General features: G+C 44.2%; 1 protein-coding gene across 1 annotated transcript in view; it reads right to left on the reverse strand.

Annotated features, from left to right (window-relative positions):
* The window catches only part of adgrv1 (adhesion G protein-coupled receptor V1), a gene marked incomplete at its 5' end in the record, with an annotated part of 354615 nt that overhangs the window by 195312 nt on the left and 133582 nt on the right, over positions 1 to 25721 (reverse strand). Inside the window, 9 exon segments of the mRNA XM_083783399.1 lie at positions 9996 to 10181; positions 10577 to 10715; positions 11590 to 11713; positions 14963 to 15086; positions 17213 to 17377; positions 17903 to 18082; positions 18737 to 18919; positions 20193 to 20369; positions 24828 to 25030. Coding sequence (XP_083639525.1) covers positions 9996 to 10181; positions 10577 to 10715; positions 11590 to 11713; positions 14963 to 15086; positions 17213 to 17377; positions 17903 to 18082; positions 18737 to 18919; positions 20193 to 20369; positions 24828 to 25030 — 1481 coding nt within the window.

Consider the following 25721-nt stretch of genomic DNA (forward strand, 5'->3'; position numbering starts at 1 on the left):
TCATTGATTGCCAAACTGGCAAAGTCCACCCAAACAGGATCATTCTGATGAGATCCTCAGATAAGGGATACTTCAATCAGCACAATCAATATAATGACGTCATCGGAAAATGCTAAAATGCCACGCCCACCCCTCTAGGGACCGCCCTGGGAGGCATTATGGTCCCTGGGGAATAATAGTACCCCTTACTACTACTTCCACCATCTTGGTGCACCCGGAAGACGCACACAAGATTGGTTTCAATGAGGCGTTGCAGCCAATGCATTTCCATTGGCCTCAATTTCCCAGAAGCCCTAGCAGCCCACAGCATGTGACGATTTCCGGTTTCGTCATCACAGCGAAGGAATCCAGTCTCATACTCCGCGACGAAGACGGATTTTCTTTTGATTCATTACATTACGGCGGATTAAACACATAAAACAAAAGGCGGGTATGTCCGATACGGCAGCGACATTAACCTGGAGTAATCCATTCGGGGCACGGAAACTGTTAAACAAGAACCTGAAGACGTTTCTATTAAACAGGAGGAACCTGAAGACGTTTCTATTAAACAGGAGGAATCTGAAGACGTTTCTATTAAACAGGAGGAACCTGAAGACGTTTCTATTAAACAGGAGGAATCTGAAGACGTTTCTATTAAACAAGAACCTGAAGACGTTTCTATTAAACAGGAGGAATCTGAAGACGTTTCTATTAAACAAGAACCTGAAGACGTTTCTATTAAACAGGAGGAATCTGAAGACGTTTCTATTAAACAAGAACCTGAAGACGTTTCTATTAAACAGGAGGAATCTGAAGACGTTTCTATTAAACAAGAACCTGAAGACGTTTCTATTAAACAAGAACCTGAAGACGTTTCTATTAAACAAGAACCTGAAGACGTTTCTATTAAACAGGAGGAATCTGAAGACGTTTCTATTAAACAAGAACCTGAAGACGTTTCTATTAAACAGGAGGAATCTGAAGACGTTTCTATTAAACAAGAACCTGAAGACGTTTCTATTAAACAGGAGGAACCTGAAGACGTTTCTATTAAACAAGAACCTGAAGACGTTTCTATTAAACAGGAGGAACCTGAAGACGTTTCTATTAAACAGGAGGAACCTGAAGACGTTTCTATTAAACAGGAGGAACCTGAAGACGTTTCTATTAAACAGGAGGAACCTGAAGACGTTTCTATTGAACAAGAACCTGAAGACGTTTCTATTGAACAGGAGGAACCTGAAGACGTTTCTATTAAACAGGAGGAATCTGAAGACGTTTCTATTAAACAAGAACCTGAAGACGTTTCTATTGGACAGGAAGAATCTGAAGACGTTTCTATTGAACAGGAGGCACCTGAAGACGTTTCTATTAAACAAGAACCTGAAGACGTTTCTATTAAACAGGAGGAACCTGAAGACGTTTCTATTAAACAGGAGGAACCTGAAGACGTTTCTATTAAACAGGAGGAACCTGAAGACGTTTCTATTAAACAAGAACCTGAAGACGTTTCTATTAAACAGGAGGAACCTGAAGACGTTTCTATTAAACAAGAACCTGAAGACGTTTCTATTAAACAAGAACCTGAAGACGTTTCTATTGAACAGGAGGAATCTGAAGACGTTTCTATTAAACAGGAGGAACCTGAAGACGTTTCTATTAAACAAGAACCTGAAGACGTTTCTATTAAACAGGAGGAACCTGAAGACGTTTCTATTAAACAAGAACCTGAAGACGTTTCTATTAAACAAGAACCTGAAGACGTTTCTATTAAACAGGAGGAACCTGAAGACGTTTCTATTAAACAAGAACCTGAAGACGTTTCTATTAAACAAGAACCTGAAGACGTTTCTATTAAACAGGAGGAATCTGAAGACGTTTCTATTAAACAAGAACCTGAAATTGTTTCTATTAAACAGGAGGAATCTGAAGACGTTTCTATTAAACAGGAGGAATCTGAAGACGTTTCTATTGAACAGGAGGAATCTGAAGACGTTTCTATTAAACAGGAGGAATCTGAAGACGTTTCTATTAAACAAGAACCTGAAGACGTTTCTATTAAACAGGAGGAATCTGAAGACGTTTCTATTAAACAGGAGGAATCTGAAGACGTTTCTATTAAACAAGAACCTGAAGACGTTTCTATTAAACAGGAGGAACCTGAAGACGTTTCTATTAAACAAGAACCTGAAGACCACCCACACCTCAGTAAGTTCATTGTGCTCTCTATTTGTCATGTTCTGTTGTTTTAGAGCTGTCACAATATCTCATATTCACTATAAAATAGCCAATCAAACAAGCCAAACATATACAGTATATGTATTCATTTTTATGATGTGGTGCTGTAGGCTGTAGGAGGTGAGGCGACAATAAATGGGTCTGTCGGTATGTGAACTTTGGCTTTACATAGCTATTGCTGGAGAAGAGATTTGGTGTGGGGGGGGGGGGGGGGGGGGGGACCAAGCACAACTAATTATTAGTTCACTGGAGGGTTAGCTCACTACAGTATGCATATCGTGGTGGTTTAATACAAGCAGATATGGTAAACAAACGCAGACCATGCCGCCATGAAACTACTGCAGAAGCAGCCGTGCTCGTCTCATGCTACATTTAAATAGTCTTGATGTTTTTTGCCAGGTGCTTTACTAAGGATTGTATGGACGACCATAGTCACGACCGTAGTAGGCCCTTTTCATAATTGGCTGCCTCTAGGCTGCACGCACACACACACACACACACACACACACACACACACACACACACACACACACACACACACACACACACACACACACACCCCCACACCCACACCCACACCCACACACACACACACAGTATTAACTTAAAATGAGAACATCATCAGTTAATATATTACAACGCAGCTTGCATGATATTTCTATAATCATTTCATGGTTTCTTTATCCCTCATTCTCTATCTATCTAGATGTCTGTCCCGCACAAATACCAATTGTGAAGAAACATATCCACAGCTGTGACCTGTGTGGGGAGAAGTTCAGGAGAAGCTTTGATTTCAAACGTCACCAGAGAAGTCATACAGGAGAGAAGCTCTACCACTGTGACCAGTGTGAGAAGAAGTTCAGCCGTGGAGAGAGTCTCAAAAAGCACCAGACAAGTCATACAGGAGAGAAGCTCTACCACTGTGAACAGTGTGAGAAGAAGTTCACGCGGAGAAGTAATCTCAAACAGCACCAGAAAATTCATACAGGAGAGAAGCTCTACCACTGTGATCAGTGTGAGAAGAAGTTCACTACTAGAGATTATCTCAAACGGCACCAGATAAGTCATACAGGAGAGAGGCCCTACCACTGTGACCAGTGTGAGAAGAAGTTTACGAAGATAAGTCATCTCAAACAGCACCAGATAATTCATACAGGAGAGAAGCTCTACCACTGTGATCAGTGTGAGAAGAAGTTCACGACTAGAGATCATCTCAAACGGCACCAGATAAGTCATACAGGAGAGAGGCCCTACCACTGTGACCAGTGTGAGAAGAACTTTACGAAGATAAGTAATCTCAAAGAGCACCAGATAATTCATACAGGAGAGAGGCCCTACCACTGTGACCAGTGTGAGAAGAAGTTTACGAAGATAAGTAATCTCAAACAGCACCAGATAATTCATACAGGAGAGAGGCTCTACCACTGTGATCAGTGTGAGAAGAAGTTCACGACTAGAAATAATCTCAAACGGCACCAGATAAGTCATACAGGAGAGAGGCCCTACCACTGTGACCAGTGTGAGAAGAAGTTTATGCAGATAAGTCATCTCAAAGAGCACCAGATAAGTCATACAGGAGAGAGGCCCTACCACTGTGACCAGTGTGAGAAGAAGTTCACGTGGAGAAGTACTCTCAAACACCACCAGAGAAGTCATACAGGAGAGAGGCCCTACCACTGTGACCAGTGTGAGAAGAAGTTCACGTGGAGAAGTAGTCTCAAACACCACCAGAGAAGTCATACAGGAGAGAGGCCCTACCACTGTGACCAGTGTGAGAAGAAGTTCACGCATAAAGGTTATCTCAAACAGCACCAGAGAAGCCATACCACTGCAACCAGTGTGAGCAAAGGTTCAGCAAAGGTTCAGCTCTAGAGGAGGTCTAATTCAATTCAGGACATTGCAGATCCTTGAAGAAACACTTGTTTTATCTGGCACTCTGAAGGACCTCCAGAAAATGTAAACTGGAGAGAAGCCCAGCTATTGTAAATGGTGTGTGTGTTCTTAAAAAAGAAAACCGTCTTCAACAGCAATAAGTCCCTCCGTGTTTACTGTTCACTGAGCAAGACGGTTTGGATAACATATCGACCGTTATTTGACTTTTTGAGCGGTGCTAGCTGCTCCAACATGAGATGTTGTGTGTTTGAGTGTCTATGCATTATCATTCCGCCCGCAGCTGTGACGTCATGTGGGTCAGCATCAAGGCACCACTCACTTCACACTGGGTGTGGTTTTTATCAACAACGTCGGCATCAGCAGTTATGTCCAGTTCAGTTCAGCTCATTATTTTCGGATTTTGGACACATGGACATAAAAGTGTAATACGTTTGGCCAATTGCCAGTGATTCTCATGCTGCTGCTGCTGCAGCAGCAGCATCCCAACAATGTCCCAAAAAGGTACAGGGAGAAACATTGAGCTTCCCTAATATAACCCTGGTTATGATCTTACATTACCATTTGAAGAAAGGTAACTTGCTTCATTGCACTTCTATGCTGCTTAAGCAACTCACGTATCGGCTCGTGCCTGCAGCATCGTAGTAAGTAGCCTTGCCGAGCCATGAGGCCCATAGGGCAGGAGCCTATCTCCTGTTTCTGTAGCGTGAGGCAGCTTGATGTACAAGTACACCCCTTGGACATGACACTAGTATGTCCCAGGGACTTACCCCCAATCCAACCCTTGATGCTGAGTGTCAAGCAGGGAGGCACTGGGTCCCATTTTTTAGAGTCTTTGGTATGACCCGGCCGGGGATCGAACCCCGACCTCCCAGTCTCGGGGCGGACACTCTAACCACAAGGCCACTGAGCTGGTATCGCAGCATTGTAGGCATGCCATTAATGACAGTAGCGCACACCCTCTCGTGTAATATTGCTTAATTATTATATCAGACAGAAAGCTCATATTCCCATATTTCAACTTGTTTTTTTAATTTTTCCGTAAATTGATGCCCTGCTTATACTTAAGAGTGTTGCAGAAAAGTAGTGAAAATAGCAGATCTAGAAGCTCACAACGTAGATTGGCTATTTTCACTATTTTAATATATTCCATGCCGGCTTGTTTTGGGGCACCACGCAAAAACTACAAATCGCGGGTCTTGTGACGCGCCATCTTGAACCGGAACTATTAATCGCATGTGATCCGTCACTCAATCCGGACCTAAGCTAGCATGCAACACGCCAATATGATAACCTGGAGTGACGCACAAGGCTTTAATTAACATCCTAAGATCATACTTTTTCTCATGCCACCAAATCTGAAGTTCAATTCCCAGATACAAGCAGCTAAAGATCGCGACCATTACAGGAGTGTATGGAGCACGGAGAATCATTTTTTATTGATTTAAAAATGTTCTCATCCGTTCCAAGATGGAGGCCGGTTATAGGCGTGGGGCTACGGTACAGTAACATGCTTAAACGTGCAAACACGTGCAGTGGCATTAAAGTGAGGGGTTTTATTAACCGTGTTTAGACGTGTATGGTATATACGGAATTAACATGTATTTTTTTTTAATAACAGCTACGAAATGAATACAGTATCAGAGCTACCAACCTGCACACATTTTGTGTACCAACCACGCAATTCTAGGTGTCTATACGCCTAGAATTGCATGGTTGGTACACAAAATGTTTGCAGGTTGGTAGCTCTGCAGTATGTATCTTATGATTTGTTCCGCTGCAGCCCTATACAATGTGCTATGACATAGTTTTAGATTAGATTAATGTTGATTATTAAAGTTTTAGTCAGTCTTTTAAATACATTTTCATGTAGTTTGTGACATTTTAGTCTTAGTGTTACAATTTAGGCATTTAGCAAACGCTCTTAATCCAGAGCGACTTACATTAAGCAAGAACAAAAAAGCATGGGAATACATCACATAAAAAGCATTTATCATGAAACATGCATATAATGAAACTATACATATAAACTATACATATATACTATACTATGCTATACATATGTACTATGACGTGCTATGACTACATACAATGCAATTATAGTGCTGTCTACATAACATGCTATAAGTCTGTATCAAATGCTATCTAAGGTGCTATTTACACGAGGATGGTGTTCATAAAAAACGGCAAAATAAAGTACCGTTTAGCGCTGTCATTTAGACGAGAACGGTGTTCTCAGGAGGTGAAAACGCATCGAAGTGAAACCGCCTTCCAGAGTGGAAATCATTCAGAACACCGTTTCCTATGGTCTCCATATAAACAGGCAAAACGGTGAATCCGCAAAACTTATGACATCATGGCTCATGTTGGCTCACAGCGCATTATGTTTATTACATTGATGCAGAGCCATATCATTATGATATAATGGAGTTCCTGAACAAGCCTCCCTCCTCGCCTACAAAGTGCTGCTCATCAGCGATGTTGAATGTAAAACCATGATGTAAATAAAAAGCCTTGTGATAGACGGCAGCCGCGGCAGCAGCGTTTATGTAGCCTAATGTATTATAAAATATATACCATCCCGTGGCGCGCCCAGAGCCGTGTTGCGCAGGCTTGCGTGAAGGTTTCTTCTTCTTGTAGACCTGGGTGACCTGTCTATTTGGCAGCCCGTTATCGCCACCTAGCGACAGTATAGCATAATAGCACATCATATCATAACGTGTGCGTTCTCGTGTAAAGGGTAAGAAAAAATGAGAACGCAACGGGACTTTGACGTGTTATATGGAGATGGTCGCCGTCTAAAAGAGGCCTAAGTCTACAGGAGTAGTAGACACCTTTTCAGGAGTCTGAAAAGGTGGGTTTTCAGACTACGGTGGAAGATTGGGAGTGATGCTGCAGTTCTGACTGCAATGGGAAGTGCATTCCACAGTTTTGGAGTGTTAGTCTAAATCTACAGTTAATTTAGTCGACTACAATGTATTTTGGCAGGCCTTTGTGTCATCATAATGGCTGATTTTAAACTTGGTTGCGTGCTGAAAATAGCAGACCAAGCTATAACTTCTATTCGATCTCTTCTTCACTAGTCCCTCCCTAACATTTTAGTCTAGTTTTGTTGAAAAGATCAATATATTTACTCATAGTATTAGTCGACAAAATCAACACAGCCTTAGATCATTCTGTGTGTGAATGTTAATGCATATTATCCTCATAATGTGTCTTTACATACTGTACGCCTAGGGCTACAGTATATCTTGCGCCACCCCTTAACCCTTATCCCTAAACTTATTTGCCATTTTTCACTATTTAAAAAAAGCTTTAAAAAATAGTTCAAATAGCCGATCAACAAGCTCACAACTTCTCGATGTAGATCGGTTAGTTGAACTATTTCTATTTTAAAATGTTTTTCAAAATAGTAAAAAATGAAAAATAAGTTTAGGGATAAGGGATAAGGGTGGCGCAAGATCTTAGCCCCTAATGTTTTTTCTGCTTATGTTTAAAGGGATATTTCACTTTAAAAAATAAATAAATATATATATATATATATATATATATATATATATATATATTCTTTTTTTTTAAAGTTCCTCCGGTTCAGTATTTAGATATTTGATATTCATTTCAGCTGCCCCGCCCCGCCCCCCTCCGTTACAAACCCATTGTAACTTCAGCCTTCATTTTAACCATGTTAGATTCATCTCCTTGGTTCTGGTGACTCTGGTGTTATTTTAATTAGGCTTTTATCATTTACTTTTAATAAAAGGTGAAATATCCCTTTAATATTATACTATTCTTGTATCGCTATATCCAAGTTAAATGTACTGTGTGTGATTCTGATTCTGATTAAACTATAACCCGAAATTAAAATAAATTAAAATAACTTATTTTTTGTTGTTCAAAACATGTCTCCAAAGTTAAACTGGGCTTTGCCTCTGATGCCCAAAGTGCGTTTTGGGGGTATTTTGTTTGTAGGCCTAATGGCCTTCTTAACACCTGTGGCCCTTGACATTTGCACCACGTCTCTGTCTGTGTGTATACGGTTGTAATCCACGTAAACAAATTTGACACACACACGTTCCACACCACCACAAGGAGTGCAGTGCCCGGCCTTGAGTCTGTGGGATACACCGTTGTCCAGAAACACCACAAAAGGCTCTGGTCAGGCTCTGCCAGTGCAGCTAATGAGCCTCACATGTAGAATTCCCAGCCTCTGCCTCAGCCAATTGATTGCCATGGCAACCCCACACCTGCCATATGATTACTTGCAGTCCACTTTTCACAGTCAGTTTGCACTCTTCAGACACAGGCAGACAGGCAGATACAGAGATCTCCATATACAGTATGGGCACAAAAGGGACACAGACAGATAGTTCAAACGGGTCTACGGGTGTAGGCCGGTGGCCGACGGGCCCAGGTCTAGTAATAATAAATTCACATTCATGATAAAACAAATTTAAGCTTGGTCTGTACAGTCAGGCTAATAGGCCATTTCCAATCAATGTGATGATCAAGTAAACTGGCTCCTCCTCGCTTTAGTTTGCTCTCATATTAGCCCCGTTCGGGGACCCTATTTAGCTTTTTTTGTATTTGAGAAGGCAGCACCTTGAAAGTCAATCCAATCTCCCTGGTACGCTATGCACAGGTACCACTGTCTCTTCACAGACAGATATAGCAGTGATCCGTGTACATTTGATGTTCAGTTCTGAGGGAATCAAACCCATTTTGGTGTTAGCATCATGTTATGCTTTAGCTATTGAAAAAAAGCAGATCTACAAGCTCATAGGTGGCGTGCTACGAGCGGCGAGCTACCGTACGAGCTTGTAGGTCTGCTATTTTTGAAAAATCGAAGAACGACTGACATTTTTAGAATCTGATCTCAGGTCAGAATGGGTTAATCAGACCAGTGTGTGTCCAGTGGAAACCTCGTATGAATCTGATCTCAGGTCAGAATGGGTTATGCACATAGGTCAACAAGCCCTGTAAAGGGCTACCCACCTCTTTGTGGTGGAGATGTAGGAGGCAGACTCAGTAGTAGTTCTCAAAGGGGGGTATGTGCAACCCCTAGAGGTACGCAGAGGTACTACAGAGGGTACGTTGACAATGGATGGAGAATTTACGTCATATGTGTCTGAGCAAATAGACAATGTTACGTCATGATGTACGATGATAGGAGTGCCCCTCACTTCACACGGGTGTGATTTTTTTTTTTCTTTTTCAAAATCTCTCTGCCTCTAGGTAAACCTACAAGCGTAGAGTTTTCAATCTGGAGATTGTCCCGTCATGCACTGGACTGAATTGGATCTGTACTTTTTCGTCTACACTGCAAAAAATTGCAGATCTACTATTTTTGGCAGAATCTTCCCCATAGGATGCCGGGGGTGCTAGTGGTCATTTTGATTATCGCGATATCATTATTCACAATTAATTTGGCCACAATAAGCATGAAGTGAAATTGCCATACCGCCATCCCAGCTGCACAGTGCACACACACAGTTTGTTCCCAAACATTTCATGTCAAGGACCCCCAAATTGACACTAATTAGCCCACGGACCCCCATTTGAAGAGATATGCCAGGGACCCCCATAAGAGAAGGTTTTCACGGCGCTAGCAGTGATTCTCAACCCGTTTAATTTCAAGGAACCCCAATATGACATGCTTGCATAATAGTCTACAGATCCCCATTTAATGGCATTCCTATCTCTGAGACCCCAATTTATATGATAAAATCAATGTTACGTTAACTCCGAGTGTACACATGAAACCAAATGGACCCTAAAGGGTTCCATCTATAAACTCTCAGAGCTACAGAGTTACAGGGTCCATTTGGTTCTAAACTATTTAGCTGGGGCGGACCCCCTGGAACCACTGCCCTAACTGCTGAGCTCACCGTTCCCTGGTCCTCTGTGGCCGTGAGGAGGCGCTGGGCGAAGGAGAAGAGGCCATGGGGGTTGTCGCTGGCCGCCACGGTGAGCGTGGCGAGCTGGGCAGAGGGGCTGACGCCCAGGCCCGGCGTGTCCGAGGTCAGGGTCAGCTGGTACACACGCCGTTCCTCTGGGACCTCGTCGTCCAGGACCTCGACGGAAAGAGAGTGTAGTGCTATGTCAAACATCACAAGCGGTCATTAAAGATGAATACAATCAGGCCCGGGCTTGCCTAGCGGTCCGGGCACCTAGGCTGCTGCTAATCCAGCCTGACAGCGTGTCGCGGGTTTGACTCCGGATTTGCGAAGACCTTTGCTGCGTGTCACTCCCCATCTCTCTCTCCCCCACACTTCCGTTCAGCTTATTGTACACTATCAAATAAAAGCCCCAAAAATATGTAGGAAAAAAAGTGAGAAATAAAATATCATGACTGAAAAGGTTTGTATGGCCAAGTCCTACTCCTAATGTGAGATTTGAGACACACACACACACACACACACACACACCCGAGTACTTTTCCCACGACTGTGGGTGTGTGGGGCTATACCTTGAGGACGATGGTAGCGGCTGACTGTCGGTCTCTCATGGTCACCGTGCCAGAGATCTCCTCAAACTGCCAGGCCTCGGCGGGAGAGATGCTCCAACTGAACTGCACCTCGCCGAAGATCCCCGGGCCTCGCACCACACTGGTGACATTAGACACAGACCACGGAGATGTGAGTGTTAAAAAACATGCTAAATGAGCAAGTTGGCAGCGACAAAATCAACACAAACCCTGCGTTTCTAATTTCTGTTGCCAGTGAGTGTGTTTTGTTATTTCCTGAACGAGTATTCTATTGATGCTTTTTGAAAACCGATAATTTGATAATAATTCTTTGATTTTGATCATGTTTTGGCGCAGGGGAGGGAAACTTTGACGATGGCGAGGGCCAATATATTTCCACATTCACTCCAGAGGGCCACAGTGCATATTACTGTCATAGCAAAAATAGCCGATCTACAAGCTCAAAACGCGGCGCGATGCGACGCATTTTGAGCTTGTAGACCGGCTATTTTTGCTATATTTGAATTGAAAACCTGAATACTGTTTTTGCTATTTTTGAATTGGAATCCTGAAAAGTAACCTTTTTTATTGAATTTCAAATCCATTTAGTTATAGTTATGTTAACTTTCTCTCAAAGACAATAACATTTTAATACTAGTCATTAAAGCGGGTTTGGAATTGTAACAGCTGAAATCAATACGATATCAGTATTCTGATATTAACATGAGGGCCGCACTAAGGGAAGGTGGGGGCCGCATGTGGCCCCCGGACTGCCAGTTGCCCACCCCTGTTTTTGGAGGAACTGTTGCGTTTGCCGAACGGTTTGCGGAGTGGTCTCAATATCGGAAGGTCGCTATAGTTCGTATCCCCGGACCGGCACGTTAAAATGACCACCGCTGAAGTGCCCTTGGATAAGGCATTGAACCCCTACCATGAAATGTTCTATGAGCAGGGCCTGGCTGTAAACAAGTTCCTTTGTACCTTTCCTTTCCTTTCCCCCCAGATGTTCGTCTCACCTGATAACAGCGGTCCCATTGTAGGCTCCCTGGGGTTCTCCCAGGACGAGGTCTCTGGAGGCCTCCACGATGCCGACCGTCCCCAACGCAGCCTTGTCCCCTTGTATGGTGACAGTGGCCACGCCTAACGGGAACACATGCAGCACAGACAAGCAGCCGCTCATAAAACCAGTCATTCATAAATTATGTTTCTCCTCGTTAAAACCCATCTTGGACCGAGATCAGATTCTAAAAAATGTCTTCTACATCCTGACAGTTTTATTGAAAAAGCTATGTTTCTATCTCAGTCGTTCTTTCGATAAAAAAATAAATAGCAGACCTACTAGCTCGTAGCGCGGTGGCGCGCTATGAGCTTGTAGATCTGCTATTTTTCAATAGCTAAAGCATAACGTAATTCAGCAAAACAGCAAAGGGGGTTCCCGCCCAAAAAGGGTTAAAAGACAGCATCGGCCTAAATCCAAACAAGAATAAAATGGCTAGTGCAAAAAAAAAAAACAGAAACTCTGAATTAAATAAATCCTAAAAACTAGAGGAATTCATATCATGAAAAGAAGCTTAGCCAGATAACAGTATAAAAACTGAATACAGATTTCATGTCATAAATTATGTCATCTACTAAAGTCTGATCGCCGGGAGAAAGAAACTGTACCGCATCGTTTCCCAGGTGGTTTAAGGGAGATCAGGCTGTGAGAGACAATTTACAATTTACAATTTAGGCATTTAGCAGACGCTCTTAATCCAGAGCGATTTAGATTAAGCAAGAAAAAAAAAGCATGGGAATACATCACATAAAAACATTTATCATGAAACATGCGTAAGCTAAGAAAGTAACAGTGGAATATCTATATAATGAAACTATACATATATACTACTATGCTATACATATGTACTATGATGTGCTATGACTACATACAATGCAATTCTAGTGCTGTCTACATAACATGCTATAAGTCTGTATCAAATGCTATCGAAGTCTACAGAAATGCTATCTAAGGGGTGGATGGTGATGGTCCCGCTGACATCCACACCACTACTGCACATTGAATTGACCATGATCGTCCGATCATTCATATTTAAAATGCATTGTGAGCTTGTAGGTTGACTATCTTCGGTTAAAATTCACGTCAACTAGTGACGATCAGCAGTTTCATTCACCATCTCACATCCATCATGAAGGTGCAATGAATGGAGTGAAAGACTTCATATTTTGCTCATAGGAGATGCACTGCACAGACCGTATTTAAGTCTGCAAAGATGTGTTAACTAGCAGAAATATATAAAGCTAAAACCTATACAAACCAACAGTTTTCAAACTGTCCTGGTGACAGGTACTTAAGTACAATTTGGAGGCATTTGTAATTTACTTGAGTATTTCCATTTTCCAATACTTTCACTTCTACGCATCTTAGATCTATTGTACTTTTACTACAACTATTATTACATTAACCCAATTTGAAAACTTGAATTGGGACATTCTTCATGAGTACTTTTACTTGTTGGTACTTTAAGTACATTTTGATGGCAATACCTGTGTACTTTTACTCAAGTGCACTTTGAATTACGCATTTTTTTGTTGAGTATTTCTATATTGCAGTATTGATATTTTTACTTAAGTAAAACATTTGAGTACTTTTTCCACCACACAAAGAAGCAGTCACTAGATGTTTGGACATTGTTGACATTCTCTCCACGGGACAACAGGCATGAAACTTACTGATTGTAGCTTTAATTGTTTTAAATTGGGAGGTGCAGAGTTTTCCAGATTTTTTCCCCATACAAAAATAAATAAGTTATTGTATAGCTTGGCATCATGGCAATACAAAATACTCTGATTCATTGCTTCACTGATTCATTGCTGGACTTTATGAAAAGAAACATTTGTGTTGGATGTGATTAGCACATTTAAATCATACAGATTTATGTTTCCGCTGCACGGCCGTGTGTGTGTGTGTGTGTGTGTGTGTGTGTGTGTTCCTGTTCAGCGGAGCGTTACTACACACACAAACCCTTTAACCACTCAGACCCTCCATACTTGGCTAAACGGACCCTGGTTGCAATTGTATTATTTTATTAGTTTCTTTTTCCTCAATCTACACCACATTTCTTCGCCAAAAATAGGCAATCTGCAAGCTCAAAACACGTCGTGACACGTTACGAGTTTGTATACTTTCCTTAGTTGTTCTTTTTTTTCGGAGCACATTCGAATCTCGTCCCCGAAAACTAAAACTAATAAAAAAACTAATTGTAACTAAGCCTTTTCACAAAATAAAAACTAAACTAGCCAGGGCCGGCCTTCAGATCAGGCAGATCAGGCAAATGCCTGGGGCAACAGGAGCGTGAGGGGCAGCAGAGCCGTCAGCCCAATCGCAGAAACATTCGCTTTTTTTTTCAAGCAGGCACGGACGGAGCGCTCCTAAACAGTTGAGCAGGCTGCTCCTGTGGTCATTTTTATGGCCACAGGAGGGAGCTAATCGTCCAGTGTGAATGTGTCATGTGTATTATAGCCTTTGTGATATAAATTACTCTACATTGGTCACGGGAGGGGGGGCATCTGGAAATATTATGCCTGGGGCAACATTTTCAATAAGGCCGGCGCTGAAACTAGCTAACGCACTTTAATTAACCAATTAAAACGGGACTGAAATCGAAAAAAACTAAAAGTCAAAACAAACTTGCACTTGGTGCACAGGTATTTCGATCTACAACAAATCTTTTTGGCCAAAAATGTTATTGTATTACAGGTATTACTGAGGACGTTTTTGGCATAATCTTGTACTACCTGTACTGTTAATCGTATAAATGAAGCATTCAAACAATCATCAGTTTGTAGATCTGTTATTTTGCCGAATGTTCAGTGGCGCATTACGATAAGACGTACACCGTTTAAAATGTTCAGTGGCGCATTACGATAGACATGACCAAGACTGACCAAATGTGGTGGTAGCAAAGCGTGACACCACATTTGGTCAGTCTTCTTACTCAGTACAAGGGATGCACCTGTGGAATGCCCTACCAACTGAAATAAAACGACAAACTGATCTAAAAAGGTTTAATGATGAAGTCAAACTCTGGTTGAAATCGGGCCAGAGGTGCGAACACTAATGTGTAAAACTGTTATTGTACTTATGTATTGGATGTATTGTATATTTTTAATGTAAAGGATTGTTTTAGTATAGGTATGTTGTAAAGGATTGTTTTAGGTGGAGGTATAGAACTATAGAAAAGGCCTAACCAGGGACTGGGGTTGCAAATTAGCCTTGGCTACAAACCCATATACATTGCAACGGTTTCATGTTTTTACCACTTGATACATTGTTTTTTTGTATTGTCCCTGTTAAATAAACATATAAATAAAAGATAATTCAGTACAAACCGTTTAAAGGGTCAATGACGGCGACTCCGCTGGCGTCTGGAAGCAGCCTGACGCTGAAGCTCTCGTCGCCCTCCAGGACCGCGTCCGCCAGCACGCTGATGTCAAACGTCTTCCTGGACTCGCTCTGTGGACGTTTGGAGAACATACTGTAGAACTGAAACCTCTTATCTCCATATTCTAACCAGTGGAGTCAATTTGGCTGAGGCAAGCTATGGCAACTGCCATATACAGTGCCTTGGCTTCAATGGAGAAATGTAGGAAAATATGCCAAAAAAGAGGCAAATAACCACACATAACCGCAAAAATAGAGGAAAATAGGTAAAAAAAAAAAGAGGCAAATAAACACATGTAAACACGTGCACGACACATGCACACGCGCTGCACTTCGTGAACTTGCCATAACATAGCTTTTGCTGAAATGACGCCATTACTTCTAACTGTTGATCATAGTTTTGATCATAGTTTTGGACATGGACATGGGTTTCCACCCGACAGAGACGACAAGGAAAATGCAATAAACACCATGGGATGATTCCAAAATGAAAAACATATGCCCAAAATAAACATGGCTGAATATCGATATGAAACTTAATCCCTTCTAGTTAAAATATACAAGTTTTCACCCCAAATGTTTTCAGCCCAGACATCAAATATCGTCAAATACTCCGGTCAACCAAGTACAGGGTTCTTATTGTTTGTATCTCAGTAAAGTGCAGGGTGCCAGTGAGAGGTGACAGGTCGTATTATCCTTATTGTACCTCAGTAAAGTGCAGGGTGCCAGTGAGAGGTGACAGGTCGTATTATCCTTATTGTACCTCAGTAAAGTGCAGGGTGCCAGTGAGAGGCGACAGGTCGTATTATCCTTATTGTATCTCAGTAAAGTGCAGTGTGCCAGTGAGAGGCGACAGGTCGTATTATCCTTATTGTACCTCAGTAAAGTGCAGGGTGCCAGTGAGAGGCGACAGGTCGTATTATCCTTATTGTATCTCAGTAAAGTGCAGTGTGCCAGTGAGAGGTGACAGGTCGTATTATCCTTATTGTACCTCAGTAAAGTGCAGTGTGCCAGTGAGAGGTGACAGGTCGTATTATCCTTATTGTATCTCAGTAAAGTGCAGTGTGCCAGTGAGAGGCGACAGGTCGTATTATCCTTATTGTACCTCAGTAAAGTGCAGTGTGCCAGTGAGAGGTGACAGGTCGTATTATCCTTATTGTATCTCAGTAAAGTGCAGTGTGCCAGTGAGAGGTGACAGGTCGTATTATCCTTATTGTATCTCAGTAAAGTGCAGTGTGCCAGTGAGAGGCGACAGGTCGTATTATCCTTATTGTACCTCAGTAAAGTGCAGTGTGCCAGTGAGAGGCGACAGGTCGTATTATCCTTATTGTACCTCAGTAAAGTGCAGGGTGCCAGTGAGAGGTGACAGGTCGTATTATCCTTATTGTATCTCAGTAAAGTGCAGTGTGCCAGTGAGAGGCGACAGGTCGTATTATCCTTATTGTACCTCAGTAAAGTGCAGGGTGCCAGTGAGAGGCGACAGGTCGTATTATCCTTATTGTACCTCAGTAAAGTGCAGTGTGCCAGTGAGAGGTGACAGGTCGTATTATCCTTATTGTACCTCAGTAAAGTGCAGGGTGCCAGTGAGAGGCGACAGGTCGTATTATCCTTATTGTACCTCAGTAAAGTGCAGGGTGCCAGTGAGAGGCGACAGGTCGTATTATCCTTATTGTATCTCAGTAAAGTGCAGTGTGCCAGTGAGAGGTGACAGGTCGTATTATCCTTATTGTACCTCAGTAAAGTGCAGGGTGCCAGTGAGAGGCGACAGGTCGTATTATCCTTATTGTACCTCAGTAAAGTGCAGGGTGCCAGTGAGAGGCGACAGGTCGTATTATCCTTATTGTACCTCAGTAAAGTGCAGGGTGCCAGTGAGAGGCGACAGGTCGTATTATCCTTATTGTACCTCAGTAAAGTGCAGGGTGCCAGTGAGAGGCGACAGGTCGTATTATCCTTATTGTACCTCAGTAAAGTGCAGTGTGCCAGTGAGAGGCGACAGGTCGTATTATCCTTATTGTACCTCAGTAAAGTGCAGTGTGCCAGTGAGAGGCGACAGGTCGTATTATCCTTATTGTACCTCAGTAAAGTGCAGGGTGCCAGTGAGAGGCGACAGGTCGTATTACGGTATCCTTATCGTACCTCAGTGAAGTGCAGGGTGCCAGTGAGAGGCGACAGGTCGTATTACGGTATCCTTATCGTACCTCAGTGAAGTGCAGGGTGCCAGTGAGAGGTGACAGGTCGTGCACAGCTTGGTCATCCAGTCTCCAGATCATGCTGACCGCTCCGCTGCCTCCTGCGCTCCGAACCACCGCCAGCGTCGCCGTGGCAGCCGGGTCATCGGACGATTCTGGCTCGCTCACAGTAAACTAGAAGGGGGAGGAGTTATAACACACACACACACTTTTTACTTTGCGCAGTTTACAGTTTACTGTATTTTGTTGTCGTCCGTTTTTTTCACGCCATGGCGCTGCAAGAGGTTAGCCTTGGGTGTGTGCGCGCGCGCGCGTGCGTGAGTGATTGTCTGTCTGTGTGTACTTGTATTACTATACTTGTGTGGACAATTTGTTCCTCAAAAGTATAGAAGAATTTTAGAAATAGACATTGTAGGGGCACGGTGGCACAGTTGGTAGTGCTGTCGCCTCACAGCTAGAAGGTCCTGGGTTCGATTCCTGCTCGGGACGCTGTGGGCGCTGGCGGCGTGTTTCCTCTTCCGCGTCATCAGTGCCCATACCCGAAGGCGGGGTTGGCGAAAGGGCCTTTATGTGTGGAGTTTGCATGTTGTCCCCGTGTACCCTCACAAAAAACATACTTAGTTGCCTGTTAGTCTAGTGGTGTGTGTGTGTGTGTGTGTGTCCTGATACATAGGACAAACGGTGGGTTTTTAGACTTACTTCCAGCTCCTCAAATCCGAATCGTCCAAGAGGCGAGTCATTGGGCGGTATGGTGACCGTCAGTGAGGTCGGCGCCCCCAGTCGCGCCCCACCAATCACGCGCGACAGAGTCACGGCAAAGGTCTCGTCTGACTCCACCTCCTCGTCGTCCACGATGGTGATTTCGATCGTTGCTTCGTCCTGGAAAAACCAGAGTGAGTGTGTGACTTATTTTCTGCTCTACATACTCTCATTCTGTGTGTGCATAATTGTTTTATTAACCACTATCCCATATCATCAGTGTCGGGGAGAAACCTCTTATCTCCATATTTTAACTATTTGTGGGGTTTTTTTTAGCAAATGAACGGCCCTATAACTTGATCATACTACGGCATCACACAAAAGCAGGGCCGTGCAGAGAGCACTGAGGGGGCAGAGGGGCTCAAACCCCAGAAAAGGGCACATGTACGCGCCCGCATGGAGCAGGCCAATCTTTGGGGAGGGTCTTTTTGTGTGGTCCATACCATGTGCCCTTTCATGTCATTGGACAGAAAAATAAGCGATACGTTCTCCCCCCCACATAAGCCCTGATTGGCCCCCCGGGAAGGCCAGGGGCTCAAGCCCTCCTAGCGCCCTCCTAATGCTATTTTCTTAACATTGAAAATAGGCAAAATATGGTCAAAATATATCCTGTGAGATAGCTCAGGCAGATATACACGAGAGGTTTAGCTCTGCTACAATATTCACACTTGTAATTTAAAATGTATGTGCTCAAGCTATTAACGTCCTCACTCTGTGTGTAGGGCGTCTGCATCTGACTGAACTTCAGGGCCAAACAGAAACACATTTCCTCACCTGTCCCTCTAGTAAAGTGACATTTCCAGAGGCGGGGCTAAAGTCATCGAGGCCTGCTGTGATTGGCTGAGCCTCCCAGTAGAGTATCACTCTGCCGGTGCTCCCGGCCAATCGTGCCACTGTGAGGCGGACGAGGTTGTCCGGCGGGGGCATCTCATAGGCCAGGACCCTTCCAGACTCATCCTGGGAGAAACGTTCACAGTATAAGTAACATGATAATTATGATTACAGAGAAACCTTAGACTTAGCCAATTTACTTACTTACTCCTGTCTACGCCACCCAAAAGAGAGATTGTACGTTCGCCTGGGACTCAAACTGGTGAAAATAACAGATCTATAAGCTCACAACGTGTCGCTTTGCTCTGCATTATGAGCTTGTATAAGCTATTTTCACTACTTTTTTATTTGTTTTCCAAGTTATGTAATTTCTCTGGTTTTTACCAACCACCGTTTCCAGTGGTCACCCTATCACCTAAAACTGGAGTATGAATAGTGGCTCATACATACTCCAGTTTTAGGTGATAGCTTATCACCTAAAACGGTGATAAGAGTTGAGGCCATCATACTCGCGGTGACGTCCTTAAGGATTGACCCCGCCTCCCTGTGGTTTACCCAACTTCTAGATCAATCAGTGAACAGGGTGATATAGCTCCAGAGTGAAAAGACTTGTCCGATAGTAAAAAAGAAAAAAAAGAGATAGGTCTGTGTCCGCGGTGATAGCTGACCATCACCGCGACTGACGTAATGATGTAGTTTTCCAACCCTTTAAAAACTACACCGCGGTGATATGCGATCACCAAAAACTGGAGTATGTATGAGCCTTACGGCCAAGCTACACCGGGCATGTGTGCGTTTGACGTAAGCGCACTGCGCGCACAAAGTATGCGTGCGAAATGTCCCGGCTACACCAGATCTGTGGCGCGCGGCAGATTTGTGCGGGACCTTCCGGGAGGATATATAGATACGCGCGCATGGGGGCATAGTACGCACATAAAATAATTAGAACCGATCCTATTTTTAGAGCACGCTTAGGATGGCCCGCGGTATCCGTGCGTCTGGTGTAGCTGGTATCATTGACATATATTGGTCCTATCCGAACGCACTGTACGCGCGCAGTAAACGCACGCGCGCAAAATTGCCTGGTGTAGCTTGGCCGTCAGGCCTGCCCCGCGTGCGGGACGACCACCACTATGAGTTTTATTAGCCCATTTTGCGCGGGAACCCATTTTGGTGTCAGCATTACGTCGTGCTTTAGCTATTGAAAAATAGCAGATCTACAAGCTCATAGTGCGCCACCGAGTGGCGCGCTACGAGCTTGTAGGTCTGCTATTTTTTTGAAAAATCGAAGAACGACTGACATTTTTTTAGAATCTGATCTCAGGTCAGAATGGGTTAATCAGACCAGTGTGTGTCCAGTGGAAACCTCGTGTGAATCTGATCTCAGGTGGGAGTTCACCTGGGACACGTTGAACCGCAGCACTCCTCTGGGGTCGTCGTTCTCCTGGATGCTGACCTCGGCCACCTCCATGCCGGGCCTCTTCAGAGTGGGCTGGCCCGGCCCCACGGCTCCTCCAATCAGCTCCAGGCCCGTGATGTTCACCAGGAACACCTCCGCCAGCTCCGGGATGTCGTCCTGCACGCACACGCACACGCACACGCACCCACAGAGTTACGACAAACGGCACCAATGCGTGGATATGGACGCACCTCAACGATATTAACCCATTTTGGGGGGCGGGGGAACCCCTTTTGGTGTTTTAAACATTGTGTTATAATTTAGCTATTGAAAAATAGCAGATCTACAAGCTCAGATCTACGAGCTGCGCGCACGCACACACGCACACACGCGCACACACAGACACAGACGCACACGCACTTTTCACAAGCCTGGAGTTTATAGTTTCTAAATTGAGTTTGGTGGTCAGCGTTGTGCTGACAGCGCGGCTGCCTGTGCTCTCGCACGAGCCAAATAATAGGAAGAGCTGCAAACCGTCAACGCAGAAACTTAAAATTAAACCCTCTCCCAGGGCCGCCACTTCTTCTCCATGTCAACGTCTCGCCATAACAACCCTAATGAAAGCTGGCAGCTTCGACAGAAACAAGAGAAAAAAAAGCCCCGGCTTCATGTTCGCGGATACTTCCGCCGCCGCCCACCCTTCTCAGCCTAAACACACAACATAATCACCAGTCCCATTAGTGGGGAGAGGTAAAAATAGACGACACCACCAACCACCGCTTGCCTTCATGGCCCTTTCTTCCCCTTAAAATGTGAAGCCTGGAAAGGAGGAACACAGCGAAGACAATGAGACAGACACATTATAGAGAAGACCCAGAGGCAGGAGGGAAGGCTCTGGCAGGGGGGGGGGGGGGGGGGAAGGGAAGGTTAATGGAAATTCCTTGAGGAAGGATGGAGAATGAAGGTTCTGGATTGTTCTCCCCCCCCCCGTCCCCCCCCGTCCCCCCGTCGCTGAAGACCCTAAACGGGGGGACGGGGGACGGGTTCAGATCCGATGGTGCAGGGATGGTACTGCTTTATTACAATTCACAATTTACAATTTACAATTTAGGCATTTAGCAGACGCTCTTAATCCAGAGCGATTTACATTAAGCAAGAACAAAAAGCATGGGAATACATCACATAAAAGCATTTATCATGAAACATGCGTAAGCTACGAAAGTAACAGTGGAATATCTATATTATGAGACTATACATATAAACTATATATCTATACTACTATGCTATACATATGTACTATGGCGTGCTATGACTATATACAATGCAATTATAGTGCTGTCTACATAACATCAAATGCTAATTAAGTCTACCGAAATGCTATCTAAGGGGGTAGGATAAGTGCTATGGGCCATGATGGAGTCTGAAAAGGTGGGTTTTCAGACTACGGCGGAAGATTGGGAGTGATGCTGCAGTTCTGACTGCAATGGGAAGTGCATTCCACAGTTTTGGAGCCAGAAGGGAGAAGAGTTTGGGACGTGTGGAGCGTTGTCCTGGCGTTTTTAGTGAGGGTACTTCCAGCTTCCCTGCGTTGGCTGATCTGAGTGCGCGGGAGGGTTTGTAGGGTTCAATCATACTTGCAAGATATGGGGGAGCCATACCTTTGGTTGCTTTGAATGCCAGCATCAGAGTTTTGTATTCTGTGCGGGCAGCGACCGGGAGCCAGTGGAGGGAGCGGAGCAGGGGGGAGACATGTGATAATTTTGGCTGGTTGAAGACCAAGCGAGCTGCTGCATTTTGGATCAGCTGGAGAGGCTTAAGTGCACATGCTGGTAGGCCAGTAAGGAGGGAGTTACAATAGTCGAGTTTTGACAAGACAGATTAGGAGCTGGGTTAGTACTGTGTAAGTAGGTCGCGGCGGCGGACAGGCTCGGTGCCAGCAAGCCAGTCCTGTGTCTTCTCAACCACTCCGGGGTGCCGTTTGGACCGTGGGGTCCTGTGTCTGCTCAACCACTCCGGGGTGCCGTTTGGACCGTGGGGTCCTGTGTCTGCTCAACCACTCCGGGGTGCCGTTTGGACCGTGGGGTCCTGTGTCTGCTCAACCACTCCGGGGTGCCGTTTGGACCGTGGGGTCCTGTGTCTGCTCAACCACTCCGGGGTGCCGTTTGGACCGTGGGGTCCTGTGTCTGCTCAACCACTCCGGGGTGCCGTTTGGACCGTGGGGCGCAGACACAGTGGTGGAAAAACAAAGTACTCAAGAAGTAGAAAGTCCGGAATTCAAGGAGGACCGTTAAAACAGCAGCTAAAATCATCGGCAGCACAGAATTACCAAGTCTCCATAACATCTACACCACTCGTTGCATGAAAAAAAGCCCACAGCATCATGGAAGACACCAGCCATCCCGCAAATACCCTGTTCAAACCACTCCCTTCCAAAAAAACGCTACCAGAGCATCAAATCTCGCACCACCCGTCTCAGTAACAGTTTCTATACCCTCAGGCAGTCAGGCTGCTGAACAGCTGACCTTGAACTGTATTGCACTGTTTTGTCACTTCACTTGCACTTTTTTTCAGGTTTTTTTGTCTTTTTCTTGCACTATAGATGTTTGTTTATGTCCTGTGTATGTAAGACTGAGAGTGCTCTGAGCAAAATAATTTTCATTGTATTTATACTCTGTATCTATACACATGACAAATAAACCTGAACCTGAACCTAGAGCTGACGTGGTTAGTACAGTACATGCATTGCTTTGCAATAATAATCTACAAAGTTAGTTTTCAAATAAATGTAGTAAAAGTACAATATTTGCCTCTGAGATGTAGTGGAGTAGAAATAAAAGTAACAGAAATTGGAAATACTCTAGTAAAGTACAAATATACCTCAAAATTGTACTTAAGTACAGAACTTAAGTAAATGTACTTAGTTACTTTCCACCACTGGACTGGACTGGAATGTCCAGGGCAAGTTGAGTCTGTTGTTCTCCATCCCGAAATAAGGTAAAAAATAAATAAATAAGAATAATTTGATTCGTTCCAGTCTAGTCTGTTCCGTTTACGATTCAAAGCCGTTCTGCTGTTCTGTTAAGTTAATTCCACAGTGGTGTGGTGACTGGTGTCTCAGCTGGTTAGAGTGCACTGCATGGACCAAATCAAATAAAAACTTTACTTTATGTAGCACATTTCATACGGCAAAAAGTTGCAACTCAAATGTGCAAAATAGCAGATGTGCAACGCGGATTTAAAATAAACAAATCATAATACCATAATGTATTTAGAAGCAATTAAATGCAAAAACCTAAGGAAAAAGCAATGCCAAAAAATATCTGAATCTGCATCTCCATGCCTTTTTGTTCAGACTGTTGGAACAGTTCTGAGAACAAGTGTCAGAGGCTCTGCAGGGCATAGAAGTAAAGAAGCATCAGAGAATATAACACCTGGGAGCTCCAGTAGAGACTACCAGAATAAAATAGACTAGAGGCACACTTTTGACTCTGAGGAGGACGAAAGTCCAAACGTCAGCCGCCACTCACCCCTGCAAAACAATAAAACGCGTGCAGAGCAGTTGAATGCTGCACTATATTGAATCTGGGTAGTCTCTCCTAAAATGCCCAGGTATTATTCTCTCTGAAGCAAGTTTCCCCTGCTGAGCACCGACGAGCCCTTCTACCTTCTACTGGCTGAAGCGTGCTGGACTTCTCTTTAACCCTTTCTGACCTGAGATCAGATTCAAACTGAAACTTTTATTTTATGTTAAAAAAAAGAAAAAAATATTTAAACGATTTAGAAATGTCCTCTCTTTTTTTTTTTTTTAACAGGAAAGCATCTGTGCCATTTTAGATTTTATATGTTGGCTATTCAAAAATAGCATCTAATACAACAAGCTCGCAGCACGGCACGAACCTCCCCAAGCCCTAACAGGAAGCCACAGTGATTTTTAACCCTCAGCACGGGTGATTTTTAACCCTCAGCACGGGTGATTTTTAACCCGCAGCACGGGTGATTTTTAACCCGCAGCACGGGTGATTTTTAACCCGCAGCACGGGTGATTTTAACCCTCAGCACGGGTGATTTTTTACCCGCAGCACGGGTGATTTTTAACCCGCAGCACGGGTGATTTTTAACCCGCAGCATGGGTGATTTTTAACCCGCAGCACGGGTGATTTTTAACCCGCAGCACGGGTGATTTTTAACCCGCAGCATGGGTGATTTTAACCCGCAGCACGGGTGATTTTTAACCCGCAGCACGGGTGATTTTAACCCGCAGCACGGGTGATTTTTTACCCGCAGCACGGGTGATTTTTAACCCGCAGCACGGGTGATTTTTAACCCGCAGCACAGGTGATTTTTAACCCGCAGCACAGGTGATTTTTAACCCGCAGCACGGGTGATTTTTAACCCGCAGCACAGGTGATTTTTAACCCGCAACACAGGTTCGTCTGACAAATGACTGTAGGACTGCTAACCAACGTATGCACCCCGTTCTGTTTGAACGCATCATTTTGAGGGTCTTTGGCGTGAAAAAGTCAAAAGGCATTTGTAGGAATATTTCAAAGTGAGTCAAGTGTGTGTCTCTGTGCGTGTGCGTGTGCGTGCGTGCGTGCGTGCGTGCGTGCGTGTGTGTGCGTGCGTCTCTCTCACCGGTAGGATGGTGAAGCTGACCAGCACCACCGTGGCGCCGTCCACCATGAGGACAGAGTCGTCCCTGGAGACGTAGTCGCGTCCCGCCGTGGCCTGGTTGGAGGGCGGCTGGGACAGGGCGGCCACGCTGCGGTAGCGGATCCACACCTCCCCGCTGGAGCCCTGCTCACGCACTATGGACAGGGTCACGTTGGCCGGGGTCCCTGGAGGTCAAGGGTCAGAGAGGTCAAGGCGAGCAGTGTTGAGTTGGTCGACCGAGACCATGACGGAAGATGTCCACCGACTACCTCTTTTCACAGACGAAAACTAAATGGAAACGAGATGGAAACCAAGCTACGACGACAAAAACAAAGGCTAAATATATTGACAATTTTGTCAAGAAATAAAAAAACTATAGACTAAAATGGGAGATCCAGTAGAAGTGAAAGACAAGTCATTTTATGTTTGGTTGCATGCTGAAAATAGCAGACCTGCAAGCTTGTAGATCGGCTATTTTCAGAACCAAGTCTAAAAATCAGCCATCTTGACACCATCAAGGCCTGCCAAAATTAATTTTAGTCGACCAATTCAACTGTACAAGTTGACTAAAATCGTATCATATTTAGTCAGCTAAAACTAGACTAACACTAAAACATTTCATATGACTAAAATGTGACAAACTAAATAAAAATGTTGTCAAAATCAACACTAGTCAAGAGAATTGGTCTGCGGGGGGCAACAGTTCCTGCTGATGTATTATTATTCATCCCTGGTTAGCACACCGGCCGCGTTTTTCGGAAAACCGATGGAGAAACGCCGCTTAAAAATCCGAATTCGCGCCCGGTGTGTGGAGAACCTTAACATCGACGAAGGGGTTATTATTTATATATTTGTTGCGCAAATGGCAATAAAACA

Source organism: Protomyctophum parallelum, assembly GCF_964188405.1.
Source record: "Protomyctophum parallelum genome assembly, chromosome: 15".
Classification (NCBI taxonomy): Eukaryota; Metazoa; Chordata; class Actinopteri; order Myctophiformes; family Myctophidae; genus Protomyctophum; species Protomyctophum parallelum.